General features: G+C 62.8%; 3 protein-coding genes across 5 annotated transcripts in view; 1 reads left to right on the top strand and 2 right to left on the bottom strand.

The window, feature by feature from the left end:
- Positions 1-987: 987 nt before the first annotated feature.
- Positions 988-4,954, top strand: NSUN5 (NOP2/Sun RNA methyltransferase 5). Its single transcript, XM_075518386.1, has 10 exons — positions 988-1,173; positions 1,359-1,481; positions 1,557-1,731; positions 1,812-1,920; positions 2,199-2,337; positions 2,768-2,883; positions 3,306-3,484; positions 3,569-3,773; positions 3,855-4,007; positions 4,234-4,954. Exons 1-10 carry the CDS (start codon positions 1,081-1,083, stop codon positions 4,337-4,339), a joined length of 1,398 nt encoding a protein of 465 aa, XP_075374501.1. The 5' UTR covers positions 988-1,080; the 3' UTR covers positions 4,340-4,954.
- Positions 4,955-5,060: 106 nt separating this feature from the next.
- On the bottom strand, positions 5,061-18,625 carry LOC142417535 (nuclear envelope pore membrane protein POM 121-like). Its single transcript, XM_075518389.1, is given in 14 exon segments — positions 5,061-7,885; positions 8,113-8,241; positions 8,978-10,681; positions 11,020-11,193; positions 11,517-11,619; positions 12,020-12,144; positions 12,875-12,945; positions 13,824-13,915; positions 14,968-15,139; positions 15,458-15,538; positions 17,454-17,621; positions 17,986-18,201; positions 18,287-18,570; positions 18,572-18,625. Coding segments are annotated over 14 exon segments (3,468 nt in total). The 3' UTR covers positions 5,061-7,790.
- Positions 18,626-22,051: 3,426 nt separating this feature from the next.
- Positions 22,052-22,314, bottom strand: part of HIP1 (huntingtin interacting protein 1) — a 50,875-nt gene continuing 50,612 nt past the window's right edge. For all 3 annotated transcript variants that reach the window (XM_075517879.1, XM_075517881.1, XM_075517880.1), the window contains one exon: positions 22,052-22,275. In XM_075517879.1, the coding sequence (XP_075373994.1) occupies positions 22,265-22,275 (11 nt within the window). In that variant the 3' untranslated portion in view covers positions 22,052-22,264. The remainder of the gene's footprint in view (positions 22,276-22,314) is intronic.

The following is a 22,314-nucleotide window of genomic DNA, read 5'->3' as shown; positions in this document are numbered from 1 at the left end:
CTAGGGCTCGTCACCAAAATTCACAACCAGCCCATGCCAACTGTGGAGAGGGCCCTCGCCCAGGGAAGTGGTTGAGTCCCCATCCCTGGAGGTGTTTCAAAGCCGTTTGGATGAGGTGCTTAGGGACATGGTGTAGTGGTGGTCTTGGTGGCGTTAGGTTTAGGGTTGGACTTGATGATCTTAAAGGTCTTTTCCAACCTATACGATTCTGTGATTCTAGGACACAAAATATACCATTACAAGGGTGAATATTTATTCCTGCGCATGAGGTGTCTCTGCCAAATTGGCGCACCCCAATGTGGCTTTACACGGGGTTCTTACACCCTTCAAACGCTCAGGTCCAACACAACCGGACTAATCACTAGCACGCACACCACCCGTTACCAATCACAGTAAAACCGTGCAAAGCAGCTCCAGTTTTGCAGTGTTCTTGCTGTTGTCTGTTGATGCAGGCGTGCCTGGAGTCCCTCTTGCTGGAGTTACTGATCTGTGACGCCGGAGGACGCTGGGAGGTTGCAAAGCCGTGTCAGAGGGGCTGGGACGCGGGCTGACCCGGGGAGCCTTCATCCCTCAGGGACAGCTCTCAGCTCCCAGGAGCCAAGTCCTGCTTTCCAGGGCCGGGCTGTCCTCTGCTTTGGCTTACTGCAGCACGACCAACACCAAAGCCTCCGGGACAAGGCCACCGCCCGCCGCGCCGCAGCCCGGCACGGGGACTCACGCACCAACAACGCCCCAGCCCCGGCAGCGGCTGCCCCGGCAGGCTGCGGGCGCTGCCCTGGCGCCGCACGCTGCTCTCCTCCCCGCTGCCGGGCGGGCCCGGCCGAGCCCTCACGCCCCGGGGGCGAGGGGGAGGGGGTGTGTGTGTCACCGGGCCCAGACCCGACCCCGCCCGGCCGCCCCTCCTCCCCAGCCCGGGAGCTCAGCCCGCCCCCCCGCCGGTGCCCTGCCTCCCCCGCCCGCCCCTGCCCGGCCCGCGGCCCTGGGGGCCGCCCCGTTCCCCGGCTCCGCCGCTCGCCCCCTGCCGGCCGGGAGGTCGCACCGCCGGAAGTGGCGGTGGCGCACGCGGCCGGGGCCGGGAACATGGCGCTCTACAGCGCGGCCGCCGCCGTCCTGGAGGGGCTGGAGCGCGGCGATGGCGGCGTGAAGACGCTGGTGTACAACAGCCGCTTCCCGGTGCGGGGGGCGCGGGGCCGGGGAGGGGCGGGGCGGGGAGCGGCGCGGCCGGGAGCGGCGCGGCCGCGGGGGGTCGGGCCCGAGGCGGGGCGGCCCGAGGCGGGGAGGCGCGGGGAGGGAGGCCCGGGGCGGGGGGCGGCGGCGGACGCGGGCCCCGGCCCCGGCCGCCCCTGACCGCCCCGCAGCACGTCCGGCAGCTGTACGCCCTGGTGTCCGAGACGCTCCGCTACTCCCCGGTGCTGGAGAAGCTGCTGGCCGGCGCCGCGCTGCTGCAGGCCGAGAAGAAGCTGCCGCCGCAGCTGGCGAAGGTAAGGGGGGCCGCGGGCGGCCCCTCGGCGGCGGGGCCCGGGGCGGCGGGGCCGGGCTCACCCACGTCCCCGCAGGTGCTGGTGTACGACCTGCTCTTCGGCAAGGGGCTGAAGTGCGGGGGCCGCTGGAAGGCGCTGGCCCGGCGGCACCGGGCCCGGCTGGAGGCCGAGCTGGCCCGCCTGAAGGTGCAGCGGAAGGTGAGCCGCAACGAGGACCTGCTGGCCCCGGCGCAGGCAGCGAGCCCCGGAGGTGAGTGGGCCTTGGGGCCGGGTGGTCTCCCTGTGCTGGCGGCAGCGGTGGGTTGTGTCTGACCCGACCGGCTCCCCCAGCCTCCCAGGTACCGCGCTACGTCCGAGTCAACACCCTGAAGACTTGTGTGGACGATGTGATTGACTTCTTCAAGCGCCAGGGCTACTCCTACCTGGGCAAGGCAGCCAGGTAAGCGTTTCTTTCTGCCATCCCACCTTATCTGGGACGTCAGCGAGCGCAGAGGGCTTGGGACGAGGTCCTGGGGGCTGGAGGGTTGTTGGTCTTGGTGCTTACAGTGTCCAGGTTGAGGTCTCCGTCAATCCCCGCTCTTACTTTCTGCCTCTCTGGGTGCTGCCTGGTGCCGAAGTGGAGAGGAGGTGTGGGGAGAAGGGGTTCTCAGCCTGGGCTCTAGTGTGGGTGTGGTGAAGCAGGACTGTGAGTTCACCCTCCCTGTGCCTCGTGACCAGTGTGGAGGAACTGAGGGCCCTCTCCGGGAAGAAATTCTTGTTGGATCTTCATCTCCCAGAGCTGCTGGTTTTCCCTCCGCAGACGGACTTCCATGACAACCTGCTGTACACTTCAGGACACATAATTCTGCAGGACAAGGTGGGGGAGCTGGGGAGCAGGAGGATGCAGGGGTGGGAAAACCACTGACATGGGTGGAGGGTGGGCCCCTTTCTCCATGCCAAGGGCTGGGCTTGGGCCGGCTTTGCTGCAGCACTTGAAGTCTAAGTAGAAATTGTGAATGCAGCCTCCAGCTGTGGGGGTCCCCCGTGGCTTTGGTTCCGTAGCCTGTAGGTAGGGGATGAATTGCTCTGAACTGAGCTGTAGAAACGCCCCGTAGGAGCATGGGGCCAGCAGCTGTGAGGAGCACGGGGCTGTGGGTCGGGCAGAGGCTTCCAGTGCTGGATGGCGGTGGTGGACTTGCCCATGTGTTGCTGTGGCTGCCTGTGACCTTGCAGCATCAGCCGTGCCCCGAGGAGGGGCCAGGGGTGCTTGCTGCCCGCACGTCTCATGGGGGTTTACCCTCTTGCAGGCCAGCTGCCTCCCTGCCTTCCTCCTTGGCCCTGCTGCTGGCTCCTATGTCATCGATGCCTGCGCTGCCCCTGGGAACAAGACCAGCCACCTGGCTGCCATCTTGAAGAACAAGGGGTGAGTGCAGGTTTGTGTGCTGGGGGCGAGGAAAGGGGTGCAGGTGGCCCTGGTCCCTCTGAGCCCACAGAGAGCACAAGAAGAAGGTGGCAGGAAGAGCTGCAGCCTGTCACCCTGCCCCACTAACTCAGGCTGATGCCTGTTTCCCCCTAGGTGGGCTGGTGGCTCTGATAGTGCTGGGCCATTGGAAGGGCCTGAGGGGATGTGAAGTCACGTAGGGGTTCACTTCTCAGCCCCTGACATCGCTCTCTGCCCAACACCGGCCCCGCTCAGTACTCCTGCCTGGGGGAGCAGCTCCTGAGCTCTGCCCGCCCAGCCGACGGATGGTGTTTGGGGCTGCTGGGGCAGCCTGCTGCCGTCAGCAGGGTTCCTGGGGCCGGGTGGGATATTCATGCCTCTCGGGTGCTGGGCTCTGCCTTCAGCCAGATCTTTGCCTTTGACGTGGACACCAAGCGCCTGGCTACCATGAACACCATGCTGATGCGGGCTGGGGTCACTGGCTTCCAGCTGGCCCAGCAGGACTTCCTCACCGTGGATCCTGGAGACCCCAAGTACAGCAAGGTGACCTATATCCTCCTCGACCCGTCCTGCAGTGGCTCAGGTAACGTGTGGGGCTCTGGCCGCCCCACCTGGAGCTGGGCCTCTGGGCATGTGGACCCCCGGGCGATGGCTGCTCTCCCTGCAGGGATGGTGAACCGGGTGCCGAGGGAGGAGGCTGCCCCGAGTGCCGAGCGGCTGCAGGCACTGGCTGGCTTCCAGCGCAAGGTCTTGAGCCATGCCCTGAGCTTCCCGGCTCTCCGGCGCCTGGTCTACTCCACCTGCTCGCTGCACCGGGAGGAGAACGAGGATGTGGTACACGCCGTGCTGCAGGAACGGGGCTTGGCCTTCAGGTGCGCCGGCCTCGGGGGGCACAGGGAGACGCAGCACAGGGTGCTGTGGGGCTTGGCACTGACCCTTGTCCTATGCCACAGGCTGGTGAACGCCTTCCCTTCCTGGCCCTGCCGAGGACTTGCTGCCTTCCCTGGTGCAGAGAGCTGCCTTCGCGCCTCTCCTGCAGACACCCTCACCCACGGCTTCTTTGTGGCTGTCCTGGAGCGGTGCGGGGAAGGGGCTGCTGCCCTCAGGTGAGAGGAGGGCCGGGGGGGACTGCCTGCCCCTAGCAGCTTTTGAGGGGGACCATGGCCGGGCTCAGGGCTGCTGGGGCACCCAGGTGTTGCCTTCCTGGCATGAGGAGGAGGGAGGATGGAGGGGTCTGGCTGTAGCAGGTGTGGGAGGAGAGGGCAGGAGCTGTGGTACTGTGGTGAGTGGGGCCTCGGGTGTGTGGCTCAGGCTGTTCGCTCTTGTCCGCAGCTCCCTGCCTGCAGCAGCTGAGGAGAACCTGCAGCATGGAGAGGGAAAGGAGCTAGGAGCAGCTCCCAAGAAGAGGAAGAGGAAAAAGCAGAGGGTGAAGGAGTGAAGTAATTTTTAGGACTGCACAGTGCCAGCTGGGGCTGGCAGGGAATGCTCCTCTGCTGCCTGAACAACAGCAGGGCCCCTGAACACAAGTAAAGCTTTATACCAGCTGCAGCCGTGATGGAATTCTGTAACACCCTGCTCCCCTGGGACCAAGTGCCAACCCCGGGGCCACCCTACTGCCAGGGAGGGGGAACTGCTCACCCAGGGCTGGCCCTCGCAGCCAGCCCCCAGCAGAAGGTTTCCCCCCAAAGCCAGACCTGGGCTGGGGCAGCCTTGGGAAGTCTGCAAACAGCACCAGTGTTCAGCACAACCCCCATTTCTGTACCCTGCAGGGCTGGAGTGCTCCAGCTGGATTAAGGGTGTTATTTTACCATGTTGTGTCGTCCTTCTCCTCCCCCCCGCCCAAATCCTTACCCCAGCCTGATACGGGGTTTCAGAAAAGCCTTTGACTGTAGCGACGAAACAGATTAGTTTCTCTCTCTTCACTGTTTTTTCCAACGTGTTTGTGCAGTCTTGCCCTGAAATTGCCACGGCTCACAGTGGAGGGAAAGTGGGGGGAAAGAGTGAAATAATAATAACAATCCTGTCCCTGGACCTGCCTTTGAACAGGGGGAGCCAAGGGCATGCAAGCCAGAGGGTGCTGGAAGGCAGCACCCTGTACTGCACCAGCAAGGTTGGGCCCTGCTCAGGCCCAGGAATCAAACACAGGCAAGGGGCAGATGTGAACACAGTCTTTTTATTTTAAACCAGGGACATAGAAGCAAGGAGAAAAATTGCACATTCACACTAAAATCCTTATCAGCCACACCAGGAATGATCCAAGTCTTCAGTTTGACTTAAAACCCAGCCTCCCCCCGGCCACGTACGGCAGCCCAGGCACAAGGGTCTCTCCCAGCAGGGTCTGTACAGCAGGGAAGGGATGCAGCCTGGCTCCTCACAGGGCTGGGCACTTGGGATGGACCTAAATTGGGCAGGTACCTGGGGGGGGCAGCACCAACAGCCAGTGCTCCCCAGGGTGCCTTCACCTCGTACCCTGCTCATCCCCATCTCCCTCTGCCACACAGGTCGTGATGGAGCTGACCTGGCCAAACCCCAGCTCCTTCACGCCCAGAGCCACTGTCCTGCCTTGTGCCACCACCACCCCGAGGGCTGGGGAGCTGGCGCTCTCCTGGCTCAGCACCCTGCCCAGGGTGGAGGAATCAGCAGGGGGAATGACCAGGGTCAGCCCTCGTATGCGCTGACCCCTTTTCAGCTGCTTTCTCAAACCCCAAGGCCACGTTTGCCCAGGCTGGCTCCTCCTGCACAGGTCTGCCCTGCTCTAACAGCCCACTGCACCACCTCGGCCATGCTGGTAGGGGAAGGCTAGAAAGCCCTGGTGGCAGGTGCCTGCCTGCACGTCCTCTGCCCTCCCTCGCTAAGGGGCTGCATCCCCTCTGCACCGCACAGAGCCCGGTCACCTGCCCTCCTTCCGCCTGCTGGAAGAGACGCCTTGTTCCTGGCAGACAAAACCACTCGTCACCGTAACGTGCAAGACCTCCTGCTCCTCATCCTCAGAGAGGATTTAAAAAAAAAAAAAAAAAAAGGTTTAGTCACATCCACATATATCACATTTTAAAATTAAGGAGATGTTACAGGCCAGGAGGAGCGTGCAGCAGCAGAGCCCACGGGACGTAGCTGCCTTTCCCCGGCACAGCTAGTTCCTGCGGGCAGAGCTGGGGCACGGGCCAGCTCCTCACCAGGCTGCGACGGCACAGCTAAACACTACGAACAGCGCTGCGGGGTCTGGCAACCTCACTGAACCAAGCTTGAAGGAATTCAAAGGCAATTTAGCTTAAATATAAAAATAAATTTTTATTTTGTTAAAAAATGTTTAAATATTTGTTTGTGATTTTTTTTTCTTTTTTTTTTTAATTTAGACTTCGGCAGACACACACACTCACACGGCTTGGAGAGTAAAAAACCCGGCAGCAAAGCACTCCTGGAAGTGGTGGGGAGCCTGTGGGCAGGGGTGCCCCTCCCTCACCCGGGGCAGGGTGGGGGGCAGCTCTCAGGTGACCCCCAGCTCCAGCAGTCTCTTCCCCTAGGAACTCCCAGGCAGGGGAAGAGCCCCGCTCCTGGCTGGCTGGGAACAGGGGAGGCAGCACCGTAGCTCCTAGGAGCTGGTAAAACCCAGAAGGATGGGGATGAGCTAAAAATAAAAAACAATTTGGATTTGGGGAGGGAGGGGGAACCCATCCACTCTGGACTCCTTCCCTTAGCGGCTCCAGAGCACCCGGAGGTGGAAGGGGCACCAGGAGAGAGGGGAAGGGAGGGGAGAGACTGCCAGGGCTGGAGCCCCCACACCTGGGGGTCCAAGCCCCATCCCCCCCACCCCAGCTGCCTGCCTTTCAGTCATGACGACAAAAGGACAACTCCCCCAGCGCGAGTAGCCACGCAGTGATGCTACTGTCAACACCCAATTAGCCAGGGCGCGTCCCCCACAAAGGGTCAGGCGCCCCCCAAAAAAAAACTCCAAACAGCAAATCCGGCATAACCAACATGCCGCCACGCACACGGTTCAGTTCTTCCTCCAAACTCGATTCAATGAGTGCATTGAAACGGGAGCACAAATAAAGCAAAACAGAGGGGCCTTTCACGAGCAGGGTGGGAGCCCACAGCCCAGCAGGGAGCAACGAGGGCCAGGGGGGCTGCTCGGTGGCCAGGAGAGGGGTGGAAGGACCCCCATCCCCACCCCACGCCTCCAGCCGAGGTCCCAGGCTACGGCGCATCCTCAGCTGGAGGTCTGATGGGAGACTAAGTCACAGCAAGGGGGTTGTCACCCAGCTGCAGAAGCCGGGCTGGTCACCTATGGCACCGAGATGCCCACACCAGGCTGGCACTAACCCCGGCTCGTGTTCTGCAGGGACGGTAATGAAGCAGAGCCCTCCGGAGGGAGCGTGTTCACCAGGCCACGGGATGAAACAACGGGGAAAGGTTTCGGGACCTGGCAAAGACGGCATCCCTCAGCAGCCTGGAACTGCAGCCGGCAGGAATGCAGCACGTCTCCAGCTGGGCTCTGAGCAGGGATGCGCGGCTCTGCCGGCTGCCGTGGGGCAGGGGGCTGACTGTCAGGGGGCTGGGGAGGAGGGCACGGGCACAGCTAGAAGAAGCAAATGGGGAAAAATTTACACACTATGGAACATGGCGAAATAAAGTGAGGGAGGAAACGCTGCAGATATGTACAGAGGTTCATCCAGCCTTGGCTGTGGAACTGTTCAAGTAAGAAGAGTTTGGTTTATCCCGACCCACCCTGGTCGCTGCCACCCAGCACGGTCTCCAGCTGGCATCAGAGACAGGGGCCTGGCCTCATCGCCACGGGTCCTGCCACAGGGACCGCTCTAGACCGGAGCCCCCCATGCACATGCAGGGGCTCCTTGCACAGGCCAGCGGTGGGGGCCCAGCAGCACCAGAGGTTACTTTTTGCGGGTGTGCTGTCTCCGTGCCTGCAGCCGCTGGCGAGCGCCAGTCTTGGATCCTGCCCCGATGGAAAAGGCGGGGGTGGACGAACCTGGAAGCAGAAAGGTTGCTCAGGTCTCTGCAGCCTCAGTCAGAGCTGGCACAGGGGGTAGCGTAATCCCCGGCTGGGGAAATGGGAGGTTTTGCATCCCCCGGAGCCCAGCAGATACCACCCGAGCTGGCTCCCAGAGCACAGCCTGGCCCTTCCGCCATCCACAGCCCCAGGGGACAACGCGACCCATCAGCTCCCCAAGGGCGAAGCACCAACTCCTTCCTTACCAAAGGAAGCACCGACTCCTCCGAAGCCCGAGGCAGGAGTGCTGGGCGTCCCAAAGGAAAGGCTGCTGCTTCCGCTCCCCACTGCTCCCGGGACGGGCGTGCTTTGCCCAAAGGTGGGCGCAGGAGTTCCTGGAAAGCAACACGCCACTATGAGCCAGGGTCAGCAAAGGAGGAAGAGCCCGGCCTTCGGGAGCCGGCAACACCCGCGGGCGGCACAGATCTCCCTCCGGGGCCTGAAGCACCACAGCCCCCTGGGACCAGCCTCTTCACCCGAGAAGCCCTTTTAATGCAATAAGTTGCTCTGTCATGGTAATCCCTGGGTTCTCCTGCCAGCAGGGCAGCACAGGAGGATTTGCAGGCCAGGGAGAAACAAAGCCCTCTGTCTTTCTACATCAAGTAGGTGCTCAGCATGTGGGTTTCAGCTCTGTGGGAGGTGAGACGGCCCAGCGAGGGTGCAAAGCGGTAGGGAAAACCTCAGAGAGCAAGCAAGAAGCTACTGCAATCGCTGGCTGGCAGTGTTTCCACTCGCCAAGAAGTTTCAGATTGCTTTTAAGCACTGGCAAGACCTTGGCTTCTGCAGGGCACCTGGCTGGGCTCAGCACTCACACGGAGCCAGGGTGCTGGTGCATTCAGAGGGGCCAAGGAGCAGAATTTAAGGATTCCCCTCCACCACCGAGGGCTGGGGACCTGGACAGCGAGTGACAGAAGCACCTTTCCTTCGCATGGCAAGGCTCTGCACAGCATGAGCACCAGCCCCTCTAGCGCTGCTGAGCCTGGGGAGCTCAGCAAGATCTGGCAGGAAAGCTGCTGCCTAAATCTAGCCCTGCCCTTCACCCCCCGAGACAGCCCGTCTGCCCCGACTCACCTCCAAACACAGGCTTGTTGTTGGGCGTGCTGGGGACAGTGAAGGCGAAGGGCGTGCTCTGATTCTGTGCACCCAGCGTGCCCTGCGTCAGGGAAGAGCCAAATGGTGTTGCTGCTGGGGCTGCCCCGCTCTGCCCAGCCCCGAAGCTGAATGCCACGGCAGGAGAGCCACTGCTCAGGGCAGGTGTGCCAATCCCAAAGGCACTGGCGGAGGGGCCCGGCTGGGCGGTCGCCCCAAAGGTGAAAGGAGAAGGGGTGGTGCCAAAGACAGCGGTGCCGGTGCTGCTGCTTGTGGTCTGGGTGGTGGAACCGAAGCTGGTGGTGGTGGAGGTGGCTGTCCCGAAAGAGAAGACTGATGTGGTGGTCCCGAACGCCGCCTGGGTGCTGCTGGTGCCGAAGGAGCCCTGGGCGCTAGTTGTGCCAAAGGCTGGCTGAGCACCGCTGCCAAATGCTGGCTGAGCAGCGGACTGGGCCGTGGGGGCTCCAAAACTGAACGGAGGGCCAAAGCTGACGGGGCCAGCAGCGGGCTTGCTGGCAGGCGGCTGGCTCTCTGCAGCACCGGTGCTGAAGGCAGGCTGACTCGCTGTACCGGGATATGGCAGTGGTGGCTTTGCGCTTGCGCTGAAGGAACTGCCAAAAGCTGAAACGGAGGAGCCAAATGTCAACGTTGCTTGACCTGTGGTGGCTGGGGTAGAAGAGGTCAGCGTGGTGCCCCCAAATATGCTAAAGCCCACAGTGGTGGTAGGAGCTGTCGAGTTTGAAGGTGCTTGGCCAAAGGCAGGGCCTCCTGTGACACTGGTGGTGGCAGTGACCGTGGCTGCAGGTGGCTTTCCGAACTGGAACACAGGCCCTGGGGTGGCAAAGCTGGTTTCTGTGCTGGGAGCTGAGCTGGCTGGGCCCCCGAACAGGAAGGGCTGCGACGTGCTGGTGGATGTAGCAGCAGTGATGGTCAGGCTGGTGGTGGGGCCGGTGGAGGCGGGTGGGTTGAGTCCAAAGCTGAAGACGGGTTTAATGGTGGCATCTGTGGAGGAACTCTGTGTGGTGGCAGTCGTAGCTGCGGTGGTGAAGATGACATTAGGGAGACCTGTGAATCCTGCCAGGGTAGTCGTGGAGGCTGCTGGCAGATCTGCGGCCGAGGCTGGCTGTGATGTCGGTTTGAAGGCGAAAGGAGAGGCTGTCGCTGGAGATGAAGCCGCAGTGACGCTGCCGAAGATAGGCTTGAACATGGTGGTGGTGGAGGATGTCGAGGAAGGGCCTGAGCTCGCAGACATGGTGACTGTGGCAGAGACAACAGCTGTACAGGGTGCTGCGCTCTCACTTTTCGGCAAAGCGCCAAAGATGGGTTTGAAGACAGGGGTCGTGGTGGGCACAGCAGCGGTCGTTGTGGGCACAGCAGTGGCTGCAGTCATTGCTGGCTGGCTGGCAGGAGGGGTGTTCAGCGCCCCGAAAAGGATGCTTGGCTTTGGGAAGGAGGGAGGCTTGCTGGGGGTCTGGCCCAGCTCCGTGAATGCAGGAGGTGCCAGGCTGCTGGGGGCCTGCACCCCCAAGGCAGGGGCGGCTGTAGGGGCAGGTGTGCTCAACACAGGCACAGGTTTGGTGTCAGCAGAGGTGGCAGGCAGAGAACTTGACTCCAGCGATACAGCAGGAACAGGCGGCTGCGCAGCTGATGAAGGCGGCTGGGATGCTACTGCAGCTCCAGTGGAGTCTGGAAAGGGGGAGAGAGCTTATTTAGGGACGGGGGGTCACCTACACAGACAGCCCTTCTGCCAGGCACCCACCCTGCTGCTGCAAAGGCTCCTGGAACAGCACCTGCCCATACCAGACAGACCCAGCCCTCCACGCTTACTGCAGCTCCCAACTGGACCACGGGCTCAGTGTCCCCAGACTTGCCCTCCCAAGACCTACCTGCCAGCTCTGCTGTCAGCAGAGCATTTGAACAGAGAGATTTGCTACCTGCCTCCCACAGAGGCAAGGCAGAGCTCCCACTGCGCCTGTCTTGTTCTGCCAAAGTCCTGCTCTGCCAACCCTCCTTCTCCTCCTCACCTGCTGGCGTGGGTGCAGCCTGGCTGCTCTGCATCTTCTTCAGGCTGTCCAGGAGAGAGTTGGTGCTGGCCAGGGCAGGAGCTGTTGAGGCAGGCGCAGGCCCTGGGGAGGTCACAGCGAATGCCAGCGGCCTGGACACAGGTGTAGTCTCTGCAGTGGTGCTGGGGACTGCATCTACTGGGAAGGAGCAAGAAATCAGGACCCACAACTCACTGTAGGGGACTACCCCTTAGCAGAGCTTCTCCAGCAGGTAGAGAAACTGCGTGAACATCCCACAGCTCCAGCCCTGGGAAACCTCACCCATCACCACTGGGACTCTGGAGCATGAGCCCTCCCGAGTCTGAAGGCACTAAGAGCATCCCCAGACCCGAGGACCAGGCAGGACTGGCCCAGGAGCTTCCCCAGCCTGCGCTACACAGACACCCCACTGCCCTATCAGCCTTGGCCCTGGGTTTCTACTCCTTGCTGTCCCCTCTGTGTTCCCAGTCTGCCCTTACCAGCCTTATCCTCCAAGACTTTGTTGAACCACTGCAACGCTGCCGCCTTCTCTGCGTCCAGGTCCTCTGATGTGATGGAGTAGCCCAGCTGAGGTGGTGGGGGCTGCCAAGAGAGAGCAGCAGCTTAGCTCCTTCTCAGGGAAGCCGGCAGAGCCTCTCTGAACATGTGGTGAAGGCTGGCCGTCGCAAGACCCGTGAAGCAGGTGGTTCTGCCACAGCACGCTACCGCGGAGCTCCGATCCCCATTCATTTTGGCCCCCGGCTTGGCGCTGAGGGCACGGCAGGCCTTCCCCAGGCCATTACCTGGTCCGGCAGCAGGCAGCACAATCACGCACAGCCCACCAGACACTGGGGCTGGGGATAGCGTCACTTCCCACTCGGCCAAGGACGGGGCCTCCTTCCTGAGGGCAGGCAGGTCAGTCTCCCCCCAGCCCTGCAGAAATTGCAGTGAGCACATTCTATCGCCAGAGGAGGGCAAAAGGGGCTGCGAGACAGCGACGTACCAGCGCCAGCTGGTCCCCCCGGCGAGACGGCAGCAACTGGATCTTCCGCTTGCGCTTCCCACTGCTCCCCGACGCGGACGGCGGGCTCAGGGAATTCTGCTTCTTCCGCACTGGCATCTCCACCGCTACAGAAGGAGACAAGTCAGGACCAGCTCCGGGCAGAGGAGACGTTTGGCTTGTACCAATGGGGTTGCGCCTTCCGACTCCTCTGTGTCTGACCCATCTCAGAGGGCAGAGCCAGGGGCACAGCTTTAAGCCGAAGACAAGGCTGTGATGCCTTGGAAGATCAGCTGGCCGTAACACATTCCGGGGCAGTTACAAGAGCCTGCTGGGGCTCTGCAGGGCAGCAGCCCCTTCCCACCTCCACTGACGGTCCTTGCACACTGCCTACCCGAACCACAAACTACAAAAACTGCGTAAGCCACATCCAGCGCTGTGCCATGGGACCCTATCTGCGATGGGCACAAAGGATTTCCTCTCCATTTTAGTTGAGGAAGCACTGGAATAAGCTCAGCCTGGAATTTTATCAAGGTGCTACTTGTACCACAGCAGATCTTGCCCCAAGGCTGACACCTGGACCCATGCTGGCTCGCGGGCTGGTATTTCCCCTTGCAAGCCAGCTCCCAGGCATCTGCTAGCACAGCAACACTGTCAGCACCCCTTGCTTATCACCTGGAAATCCCTTTAGGGCAGTCGCTGAGGCCAGCAGAAGTGCCAACTACCTTGGGACCAGCACATTCCTAGTTTCCAGGTGACATATCAAGCCAATCCCACCTGCAGACCTCAGCTACCTCCTGGCCCGCTGCTTCGAGCCCATCCAACCCGGGCACAGAGCTGAGGCCCACCTACGCTCACCTTTCTCTGTCTGCAGCTCCTTGTCCGATTTCACTGGAGTGGAAGCATTGGAGCGATGCAACTCCTCTTCCCTGCGCAAGTGGGAGAGAGCCAGTTAGGGTCAACCCCAGGCTTGGCCCCGTCCCCAGGGAGCAGGATGAGACCGAACACGCTAAGGACTCCCACCAGCATCCCTGGTGTGTTTCTTTGCCTCTGTCAAACAACAGACCTCAGGACAACAGTCTCGCCCTCACCACACCAGCCTGAAAGCAGCTCCAGGTAGAGGAGCTCCAGGTAGAGGAGCTGCTCCCCTCCTCGGGACCCCAGCTCCGTCGGGCTGCCAAGCCTGTGCACCCTCCACAGGACAAGTCAGCCTCAGGGCAGCAGCCGGGGTACTGGATGGGAGCTGCTGCCCCTCACAGGTCCCTGGCTTGGACCCACCCAGGGTGGGTGGTTGTGTTGGTTTTACTTCTGACATAAGCTCAGGTCCTTCTCTCAGCTGGGAGAGAGGAAAACAAGGGCCTGCGCTCCGAGGCAGGTGCTAAAATACAACCCTACTGTAGCTCCCATTAATTGATTTTGAGGAGATGGCAAAAATCAGGGCCTGTCTCTTCCCAACATTTCGGCAACCAGCAACCCAGGCCACACCAATGCCACAAGGCAACGTCACCTCTGCGGCAATCTGAGCCCTTAGATCTCTAACCCGGCCTGGGAGCAGGGCAGGGATGGTGCAGCTCAGCGCTGCCGCCGGGACCACAGCGTAACAAGGCAGCAGGGACACCAATCGACACAACAAGGGGGTTTCCACACCTTCCATACCACACCCAGCAGCCACATCTCAGAAAGGGGCCTGGACTGTCCCAGCTCCCATGGAGAGTGGGACTCAGGCACCGGGATGGCTGGGAAGGCGACTGCTCTCTTCCTGGCTGGCATCGATGAGCGGGCGCTCACCGGGCGAGCAGCTAGTTACCTGGCTTTCTTGAGAGGCCACTCTGGCGTCTGGGAGCGGGAGGACGCTGGGCTGGACAGCGGGGACACGCTCACACCACTTCTCTTCCACAGCTGGAACACAGAGAGAGATCAGCAGTAACTCAGTATGGGGGCTGGCAGGGAGCACAGCCTCCCATCCTCCTGCTCGCCCGCAGATTAAATCCCATCTCCCAGGGCCGTGGCTAACAAGCCCAGAGCCTCTCTTGCTTCAAGACCGCTTAACTCCCCTCCACATTCTGTGGAGCGCGAAGTCTGGCCACCCCAAACTGAATCCGCTCTGGGAACAAGCGGCCTCCAGGCCCGTTACAGCCTGGCCGAGAGAACGGGGAGGGAGGACACTTGATGCTGGCTCTTGCCTTCGTGTAGCACAGGCAGAGGCTGCCCGACTGCCTCAGACGCCCTCATCTGTGCGGGGCTGCTCTGGCAGGAGCAGGCCACCTCCTCACCAGGAGCTCAGAGTGGACGGATCCCACCTCAAGGATTTTAGACTCGCCCCAGCCAGAGGAAACCTTTCCCTACCAATATATCCTGGAGGAAACCCTTCCCCACACAGACCGCAGAGCTCCATTAGCCATGGCTATGTCCCACCATCACATCTGCAAGCCTGACCCAGGATGTAAGCAGTGTTTTATTATAGCTCAGCAGCTGCTGAGGGGACCTGGGCCAAAGTGGGAGTGCACGGCTCCAATACTTGCTGACTCCAGCTGAAAAAGTGGCAGTGCAGCAAAGTTATTTTCTTTTTTTCCTTTCACCTGGATCTATCCACCCTAGCAGACTGGCCAAAGCTGAGGAGGGAGGGGAAAAAAACCGCCTCCTTCTTGCTTCGGTGTAAAACAAGCACTGCAGCAGGACAGCTCAGCCTGGGGACTCCCCCAGCAGCGTGCACCGAAGGACAAGTAACACCGCTGCCTGCTGCTGCCGGCCCAGCAGCCTGCCTGACCCACAAGGAGATGAAACTGCCTGGCTGAGCACTGGAGACTCCCCACAGTGCTCGCTGCCAGGCACCCAGCAACATTGCTCTCTTCTTATGAGCCATGGATTTGAGCTACACAGGGCGATCCCAGAGGAGGGTCGAGCCACTCTGCGCTGGGCTCCGGCGCTGCCTTTGGCAGGGTGTTTCCTACCTGTGAGAGGCCCCGGCTGGAGCTGTAGGAGCTGGCGATGGCATTGCGTATGGAGCTGGGGATCCCGCCAGCGTACGTATTGTTGAGGGAGCTCATGGAAGAGGTGCGTGACCTCTTGTTTGAGCAGTCATCTGGGCAGTGCGAGACAAGGCCCCTCTTCAGAGAGCCAGGCCTAGAGAAGGTTAAAGAACATTGTATGAGCTCCCCACCACTCTGCCCACACATCCTTTAAATGCAGGGCAGGTGGAGGAAAGCAACCCTGCTCTTTCTCACAGCACAGGGCTTGGAAAGAGGCCTCAGCAGTGGCACAGCCCTTATGGCCACTGGCCTGCACTCAGCGTGACAGGCTGAAGGCACAGCCACAGCCTCTCTTGCTCTCCCCTGAAGCTGGGCTCCGCAAGCAAAAGCCAAGCACCTTTTCCAGAGCCTGCAGGCTTTCAGACTCTCCTCCCAGCTCACTGCAGTTGCTTTTGGCCTGATGGGCACTTACTTGGGTATGAGAGAGGCGGGGGCACCGTTGGCTACCAGCGGCTCAAACGCTGACTGCCCACTTCCACTGCTATCGTGGCGCCTGCAGGAGAGAGGTAGTGTGAGAGAGAGGTAGAGGAAGCCTGTGGCAGTGTGGAGGCAGCAGAGACAGGGGATGCCCTCCCAGCCTCGGGAGAAGAACCCTACAAGGAGGGTTCAGCACTGAGAAAGTGCAAACCTTGCTTTTTTCTCGTCACCCAATACCGAAGGACAGAGGTTTTCCCCATCCACATCCTGCTGCGGATCTTCTCTCCACCTGGTCCTGTCCTCACTGACTCTCACCCCAAGCTGCCTCCTCCCAATCACCAGCAGCTCCACCAGCTGCCTGCTGGGCAGAGTACTTTTGATGTAACGAAATCTTTGCTCAAATCCATTATTCTAAGCCAAAACATTTCAGAAAGTCTCAGCAGCTCATTACTGGAATGGACCTGAGCTCCAAAACTCAGATCTCCTACCTCTTCCTAGCCAGTGCCCTGGACTGTTTGAGTCAGAAACCGAATCCCCCTTCCCACAATAATTCAGTAAAGATCTGAAGCCTGAAAGTCCTAAAGCAAACCCTGCTGCAAAGCAGAGCTGGAGGTGTACGATCAGCCCTGTCAGTTAGTCCAAGCGCTTCCCTCGAGCTCAAGCACGCTGACCCCATTGCACAGGCGATCCAGCACTCTCCAGCTGACGCAGGCTCCTTTCTGCCCTCAAAGGTCGCAGGATTTTCTGCCTACAAGCATTCTTCATGCTTGCCAGGCTTTAATGCCTTCAAAATTGGCTTTCGTGGCAGAGCTGGGTATTGGCATGTTAAAAAAATAGAATAAATAAAAAACCCAAGCTGATCCTGTCTGCGCACCCATCCTGTTGTCGTCCTGCTCAGCTCTTGTGGGGCTCAGATTCACCAAGCCGAGGTAAAGGTTCAAAGATAGAGGGAAATCCAGTGATGGAGGAGAGGACGGCATGCCCTGCCACAGCAGGAAGGCAGCTGGCAGCTCCCTGCAAACAGCCGCTCATCCCACTGCACTCTCAAGGCCACGTCTAGCAGCAGCCCCAGCGCAGCACACAGGGCAAAGTGCCTGGGGACTGCCCAAACCGCTCTTCCGTGGTCTCTCAGCTCCCCTGCTCAAGCCCAGGCAGGCAGCCCCAGCACGCGAGGGGCAGAGGGGCACAAGGCGAACGGCCTCCACGTACGCAAGTGGGGAGGAGGGGAGAACGGCGAGGCAGCGCTGTGCCTGGGCAGTTAGAAAGGTTCCGGCAGACCTTGGCACCCAGGATTTACGCCTTGTCCTTCCCAGAGCACTGGCAAAGACACGCACCCTCATTTCTTCGAGCTCAGAGCTGGAAATTGCTGACCTTGACTAACAAAAGCAGAAGATAGTCTCTCTCGTTTACCCTTGTGTTTTTACCTCCTTTTTGCTAGCTACAGCACACAAAGGAAGCACGCAGATCTTTTAAAGCGTGATGCTTCCACCCGGGGCTGTAAGACTTGGGGATCCTGTCTCTCCTGGAAGCCTGGGGGTGACTGAAGAATAGAGACAATGACCCTACAGCAGATACCAGCATTTCCCACCACGTTTTCCCAGTCTGCAAACCCCCGTGATGACAGAAGCCACTTCCCTGGCAGGGAGCCCTGCCAGGCTTCCCCAAACCACATCCCAGCCTCTTCTAACCCCAGCAACGCAAGGAACGCTTGACCCACAAGCTTGCCCAGACAAAAACCTAAACCACATCCCTTTGATCTCAAGGACAAAACGAAGTCTCGGAGGACTTTCCGACACAGCCCAAAGGGCTGGGTGATGGGGTGTGCTTCCTCTCTGCGGTTCACTTCTCACAGCACTTTCCCAACCCAGACTCCTGGTCACACCGGGCCTGGCGCACTCTTGGGACGCACCCCATTTGTCACCACTGAAGCGCTAGCCCCGTTTACAACCTTCCCAACACACTGGCAGCAATCTGGACTGCTAGCTTATTACCTTCTCTTGCTCTCCTGATCACTCCCAAAAGCCTGGCTCTCCTCCTCCTCCTCCTCCTCTACAGCCCTCTTCCTGCTCTCCTTGATGGCATTCAGCACAGTCTCTTTTGCACATGGGTCCAGGCTGCTGTTGGCCGGGAAGGCCACGGGCGAGATCAGCTGCTCCAGGCTGCGAGGCAAAGCAAAGGCAAGGTGTTAGGCAAGTTGGGATCCCCAGAGCGAGATTCCCCCACCCAGTGCCCCAGCTGCCCCCACGGAAGCGGGGAGAGGGCTCTCCCACGAAGCTTCTCCAGATCTGGATCACACAATCCTTCCCCGCAGCACAGCAACACTGGGGACGGGGACGGAGCGGCCACCGCCAGGCCGGGAGGAGAGGGCTCTCCCCAGGGGACTGCTCCGGGCAGCACAGCCGGCTGAGGGCCCCGTAACCCGTTTCCCCTCCCCGTTCCGTCCCATCAAGGCTAAGTTCCTTCGGCGCTGCCCACGCGTGAGGCGAGGCCGCAGCGGGGCCCGGTCCCCACTCCCGTACTCACGCTGGGGAGCGGGCCAGGCCGGCGGCCGGCCGGGCGATCCTCACGGTGACGGGGCTGCGGAGCGGGCCGGCCCGGCGAGCCCAGGGCGCGCTCCTGGGCGAGCAGCCCTCCCAGCGGGCGGCGGGCAGGCCGACCGGCACGGCGCTTCGGGCCTGCGGCAGCGGGTATCGGCGGCGCGGGGCCTGCGGCGGGCAGCACGGGGCGGCCGGCGGGGCCCTGCGGGGACAGAGGGGTCAGCGCCGCCGGGGCGCGGGGCTCCCCTCCCGCCGCCGCCCTCCCGCCCGCCCTGCCCCCTGCTTACCCGAGGCCGAGGCGGCGCGGCGGGGCCCTCGCGGGCCGGCCCGAGGCGGCGGCCGGGCCCCCGTTGGCGGCGGCTTTGCCGGGCGGGCGCGGCGCGGGCGGGCCGGGCCGCATCGCGCACCAGGCCCCCGCCGCGCCCAGCGCCGCCGCGCCCAGCAGCGCGCCCCGCAGCAGCAGGCAGGCCAGCGCCAGGGCCAGCGCCAGGGCCAGCGCCAGCGCCAGGGCCAGCGCCGCCGCGCCCCGCCGCCCCCAGCGCCCCGCGCCCGGCCCGGCCCCCGCCATCGCCGCCGCGCCGCGCCGAGCCGAGCCGAGCCGCCCGCCAGCCGCGGCCGCCCGGCATGCACTGCGCGGGGCGGGGCGGGGCTTGCCCCGTGCTTGGGCGGGGCTTGCCGGGGCGGGCGGGGCCAGCCCCGCCCGGCGCGGCCGCCTGCCCCGCGCCCCCGGGCCCGGCCGCCGCGTCCCTGCCCCAGCCGCGGTGTCCCCGGGCCAGCCCCTCTGTGCGGCCCCACCCTGACCCGTGTGCGGCCCCGGCCCTGTCCCCCCGTCCCGAGCAGCGACCCCGTCTTCATCCACATGTCTCTGTCCCAGCCCACGTGCCCGCGTCCCCACCCCGACCCTCGGGTCTCCCCCACCCCGACCCCTGTGTCCTCCTGTCCCCAGTCCCCCCCCGTCCCCACCCGGACCACCACGTCCCACCCACCCAGACTCCCGTTTCCCCATCCCCACTCCAAAACTTGTGTCCTCGTTGCCATCCCAGTCCCCCTCTCCCCCATGTCCCGATCCCTGTGTCCCCGTCCCTATCCTGTCCCCTGCAGCCCCCCCGCACCCTTCCAGCCTCTGCGTTCCCCCGTCCCAGCCTCCACGGTCACCCGCGTGTCCCCACACGCCCCCATCCCGACCCCATCCCTCACCACGTGTGACCCAACGATGCAGGCACCCGTGGGCAGACAGCCCCGCTGCGGCACCTGCCTGTCCCCGGCCACCACCGCGTGCAGGGGCGGCTCCCTGCGTGGCCAGCCCCTGTCCCCCTGCCCCGGCTGAAGGGTGCCACCACCACCAGCCTGCTCTGTGGGGCAGGGCTGGGGACGAGCCACCCCGCGGGGTGCTGGGGACCGTGGGAAGGCCGCTCTGGCTGGCTGCGCCACTGGGTCCCCGGGGACATGGGTACCCAGGGGGGCACTGCCTGCCCCGCTGCCTGCCAGCAGCTTCTGCAGCCCTGCTGTGTCCTGCAGAGCAGGGACCACGGCACGGATGATGGCACGGACCGTGCAGACCACGGCTGCGGGGACAGACCACGGCTGCGGGGACAGGCTGCCGCGGGCCTTTGTGCAGCCCAGGGGGGCCGGATGGCCCTGGCCAGGGCTGGGGGAGGCTGGGTGCTGCCCAGGGCGTGAGGGCACCCTGGCAGTGTGACGTCCTGCTGCAGCGTCACGCCTGGGAGGGGACGTTCCCCATAGCATCTCCCCGTCCACGGTCCCCACGGGCAACCCAGCAGCAGGACCCCCATGCCATGGCCCTGCCACGGTGACCATGCAGCGCAGCCAGGGAGGGCAGGCTGGTCTGCATGGCCCCCCCACTGCAACGTCACCCCCCGCCCCCAGGAAGGGACAAGGTCCTGGTCCCCTCCCAAGGAACAAAAGAGGTGATGTGCAGGGTGGCCCTGGGGACAGAGCTGGGAGGGGGACATCATTGCCATGACATCACTCAAGTCACCTTGACAGCATCTCCCCAAGTTATTTTTTGGGGGTGGCGCTGAGCACACCCATCATGGCAGAGCCCCAGGGCCCCCATGGTGACACAGGTCCCCTGCCACCCACCCCGGAGCCGGCAGGGCTGGGCTGAAGGCTTTATTGAAAAATCGAAAACACACGACGTAGTAATTATTATTATACAATGACAAAAAAAATCAACCCAACCTGCAGTGGAGGGGCACCTGTCATCCCCGTCACCAGCCGCCAGCACTGGGGACTGCACGGGGGACACTTCTCCCCACCAGTGCCTGGCTGAGATACAAAAAGGAGAATCGGTTTGGCTGAGAGTGGTGCCACTCTCCAGGTCCCCGAGCCCCCACCACCACTGTGACTCCCTTGCCGCCGCCCCCCGGCCCCGACCCGGCCTGGAGGCCTGAGGTAGTTGGGGGTACCCCACGCAGGCAAGACCCCACCCCCAAAAGAGCGAGGAGGGTTTTGGGGCTCCCTGTATCCTGCAGGAACGGGATGGTTGGTATTGCATCCGGAAGGGAGCTGGCGTGGGTGGGGGTACGGCCGTGGTGGGGCATGGGGAGGCAGTGGGAGCCCCAGGGGGGGAAGCCCCAAGGTCCCCAAGGACCCCCCGGCACGCTGGGGGCACGGAGCAGGTGTGTTGGCAGCAGGGCTGGCTGGGGGACGTGGAGACACCGGGTCCCTGCATGGTGGACGGTTGCGCTCTCCTGCGCGTAGGGGGTGGCAGCCCTGAGGCCATGGTGATGGCCTGGCCGGGCAGGGGGACGCAGGCGGGTCCCACTGCTTCGAGTGCCAGCCAAGGGCTGGCGGACATCAGTGGGAAAGCACCTGGTGACAGCCCAGCCACTCTGAGCGATGCCACCACTTCCTAAAGGGAGAAAGGCCAAATCCTACGCCCCCAGCACCCCGAGGGGGCTGGTCTGGCTGACTCCCCCCAAGGAAGCGGCAGCTGCCTGAAGGCAGGGTGCAGGCAGCAGTGCTGCCAGGCTGGGAAGGACACCCTGGCCCTGCAAGGGGCACCAGCAGGACCATGGGGGAGGCCGTGTGGGACAGGGACATTGCTGCGCAGTTTGATGCCACCGTCCCTGCCCCAGTGAGACGAGCTGGGGGGCCCGGAGCTGGGAGACACCCCCCTGTCCTCCGAGCCCCCTGCTCCAAGGCACAAAGGTTCCCCGGCTGGTGCCAGCCCCAAGGCTGCCCCTGCCCACGGCAATGCCGGCACCGACCCCCTGAGCACCGAAGAGGTGGCGAGGACACAAGGGTGGCACCAGCCCAGAGTGAGCAGGCATAGGGAGCTGCTTGCTCTGGCTTCAGCGTGCTCTGGTTTTGGGGCACCCCGGCTGCCCCCCAAACCCTCTGTGCTGCTGCCCTAGAGCCACCCCCCGTCCCCAGGAGCTGGTGGCTTGTGCGGTGGCACCACAGTTGCCCAAACCCGTGCCCAGCACCTTGCGGAGGGTTTATTGCTGGCATGAACACAGTGATCTGTCGGGGCAGGGCAGCCCAGCTCGGGAAGAGGGGGGAGGGTAGGGGCGCATTCTGGGGACCCGGGATGGGCGGGCAGGAGCTTATGGCAGCGTCCCTCCTGCTGCCAACCCCAGTCCTGCCTCACTGCCGGCTGCTCCCGGCACTGCTGCCGGCACCCTGGTCTCACCGGCCGGGTTGTCCCACGGGAACACTCCCCCCCACCCTGCAGCGGCCAAAGGCACTCGGTGCCCCCGCCAGAGGGGGAGCATACCTAGCACCAAGCCCAACAGCACCCCAAAAGCTGGCTCCTGACCCGGTGGCACCCCTGGGGCCCTTGGCACCACGGCAGGCTCCTTAACAGGGTGGGGATGTTCGCGCCGAGCCAGGGACCTGGTTAAGGCTGGAGAAGCAGTGAGAGGCGAAAGAAACCTGACCGCTCTCGCTCAGCCAGAGCCGGCTCAAAGAGTTCTGAAAATCTGTGCAAAAACAAAACTAAAGGGTTAAAGACACCCCCCCCCCGAGACCCCCCCCAACCCCAAGCAGCTCTAATAAATACACGTGCGGTTTGCAGCTGGCGTCAGGCCGGCAAGCCCTCGCTCCCGGCCCCGGAGTCTCGCCAGGCGGCTCTTGGTGCTCCGGCGCTGGAGGCGGCTCTTGGTGCGGGGGATGTGGAGAACATGTGCTTCGGGGTGGCTTTTGCACCGGTTTATTGTAGATCTTCCCAAAAGGCTGCACCGAGCTGGGTCCCAGCCCGCTGTGGGGGTGTCCCCTGCGGGCTGCTTCCGCCACAGGTGTTAATCCGCAGCTGGAGGAGGAGAGAAGGTAAGGGGGAGCAGAGCAACAC

This window comes from Mycteria americana, chromosome 15 (genome assembly GCF_035582795.1).
Source record: "Mycteria americana isolate JAX WOST 10 ecotype Jacksonville Zoo and Gardens chromosome 15, USCA_MyAme_1.0, whole genome shotgun sequence".
NCBI lineage: Eukaryota > Metazoa > Chordata > Aves > Ciconiiformes > Ciconiidae > Mycteria > Mycteria americana.
This window is presented reverse-complemented; position numbering and strand designations above follow the sequence as displayed.

Coding starts and splice junctions, on each gene's coding strand:
- NSUN5 (XM_075518386.1), top strand. CDS start 1,081: ATGGCGCTCTACAGCGCGGCCGCCGCCGTCCTGGAGGGGCTGGAGCGC. Junction 1,174..1,358: donor TGTACAACAGCCGCTTCCCG/GTGCGGGGGGCG, acceptor ACCGCCCCGCAG/CACGTCCGGCAGCTGTACGC. Junction 3,774..3,854: donor GAACGGGGCTTGGCCTTCAG/GTGCGCCGGCCT, acceptor CCTATGCCACAG/GCTGGTGAACGCCTTCCCTT.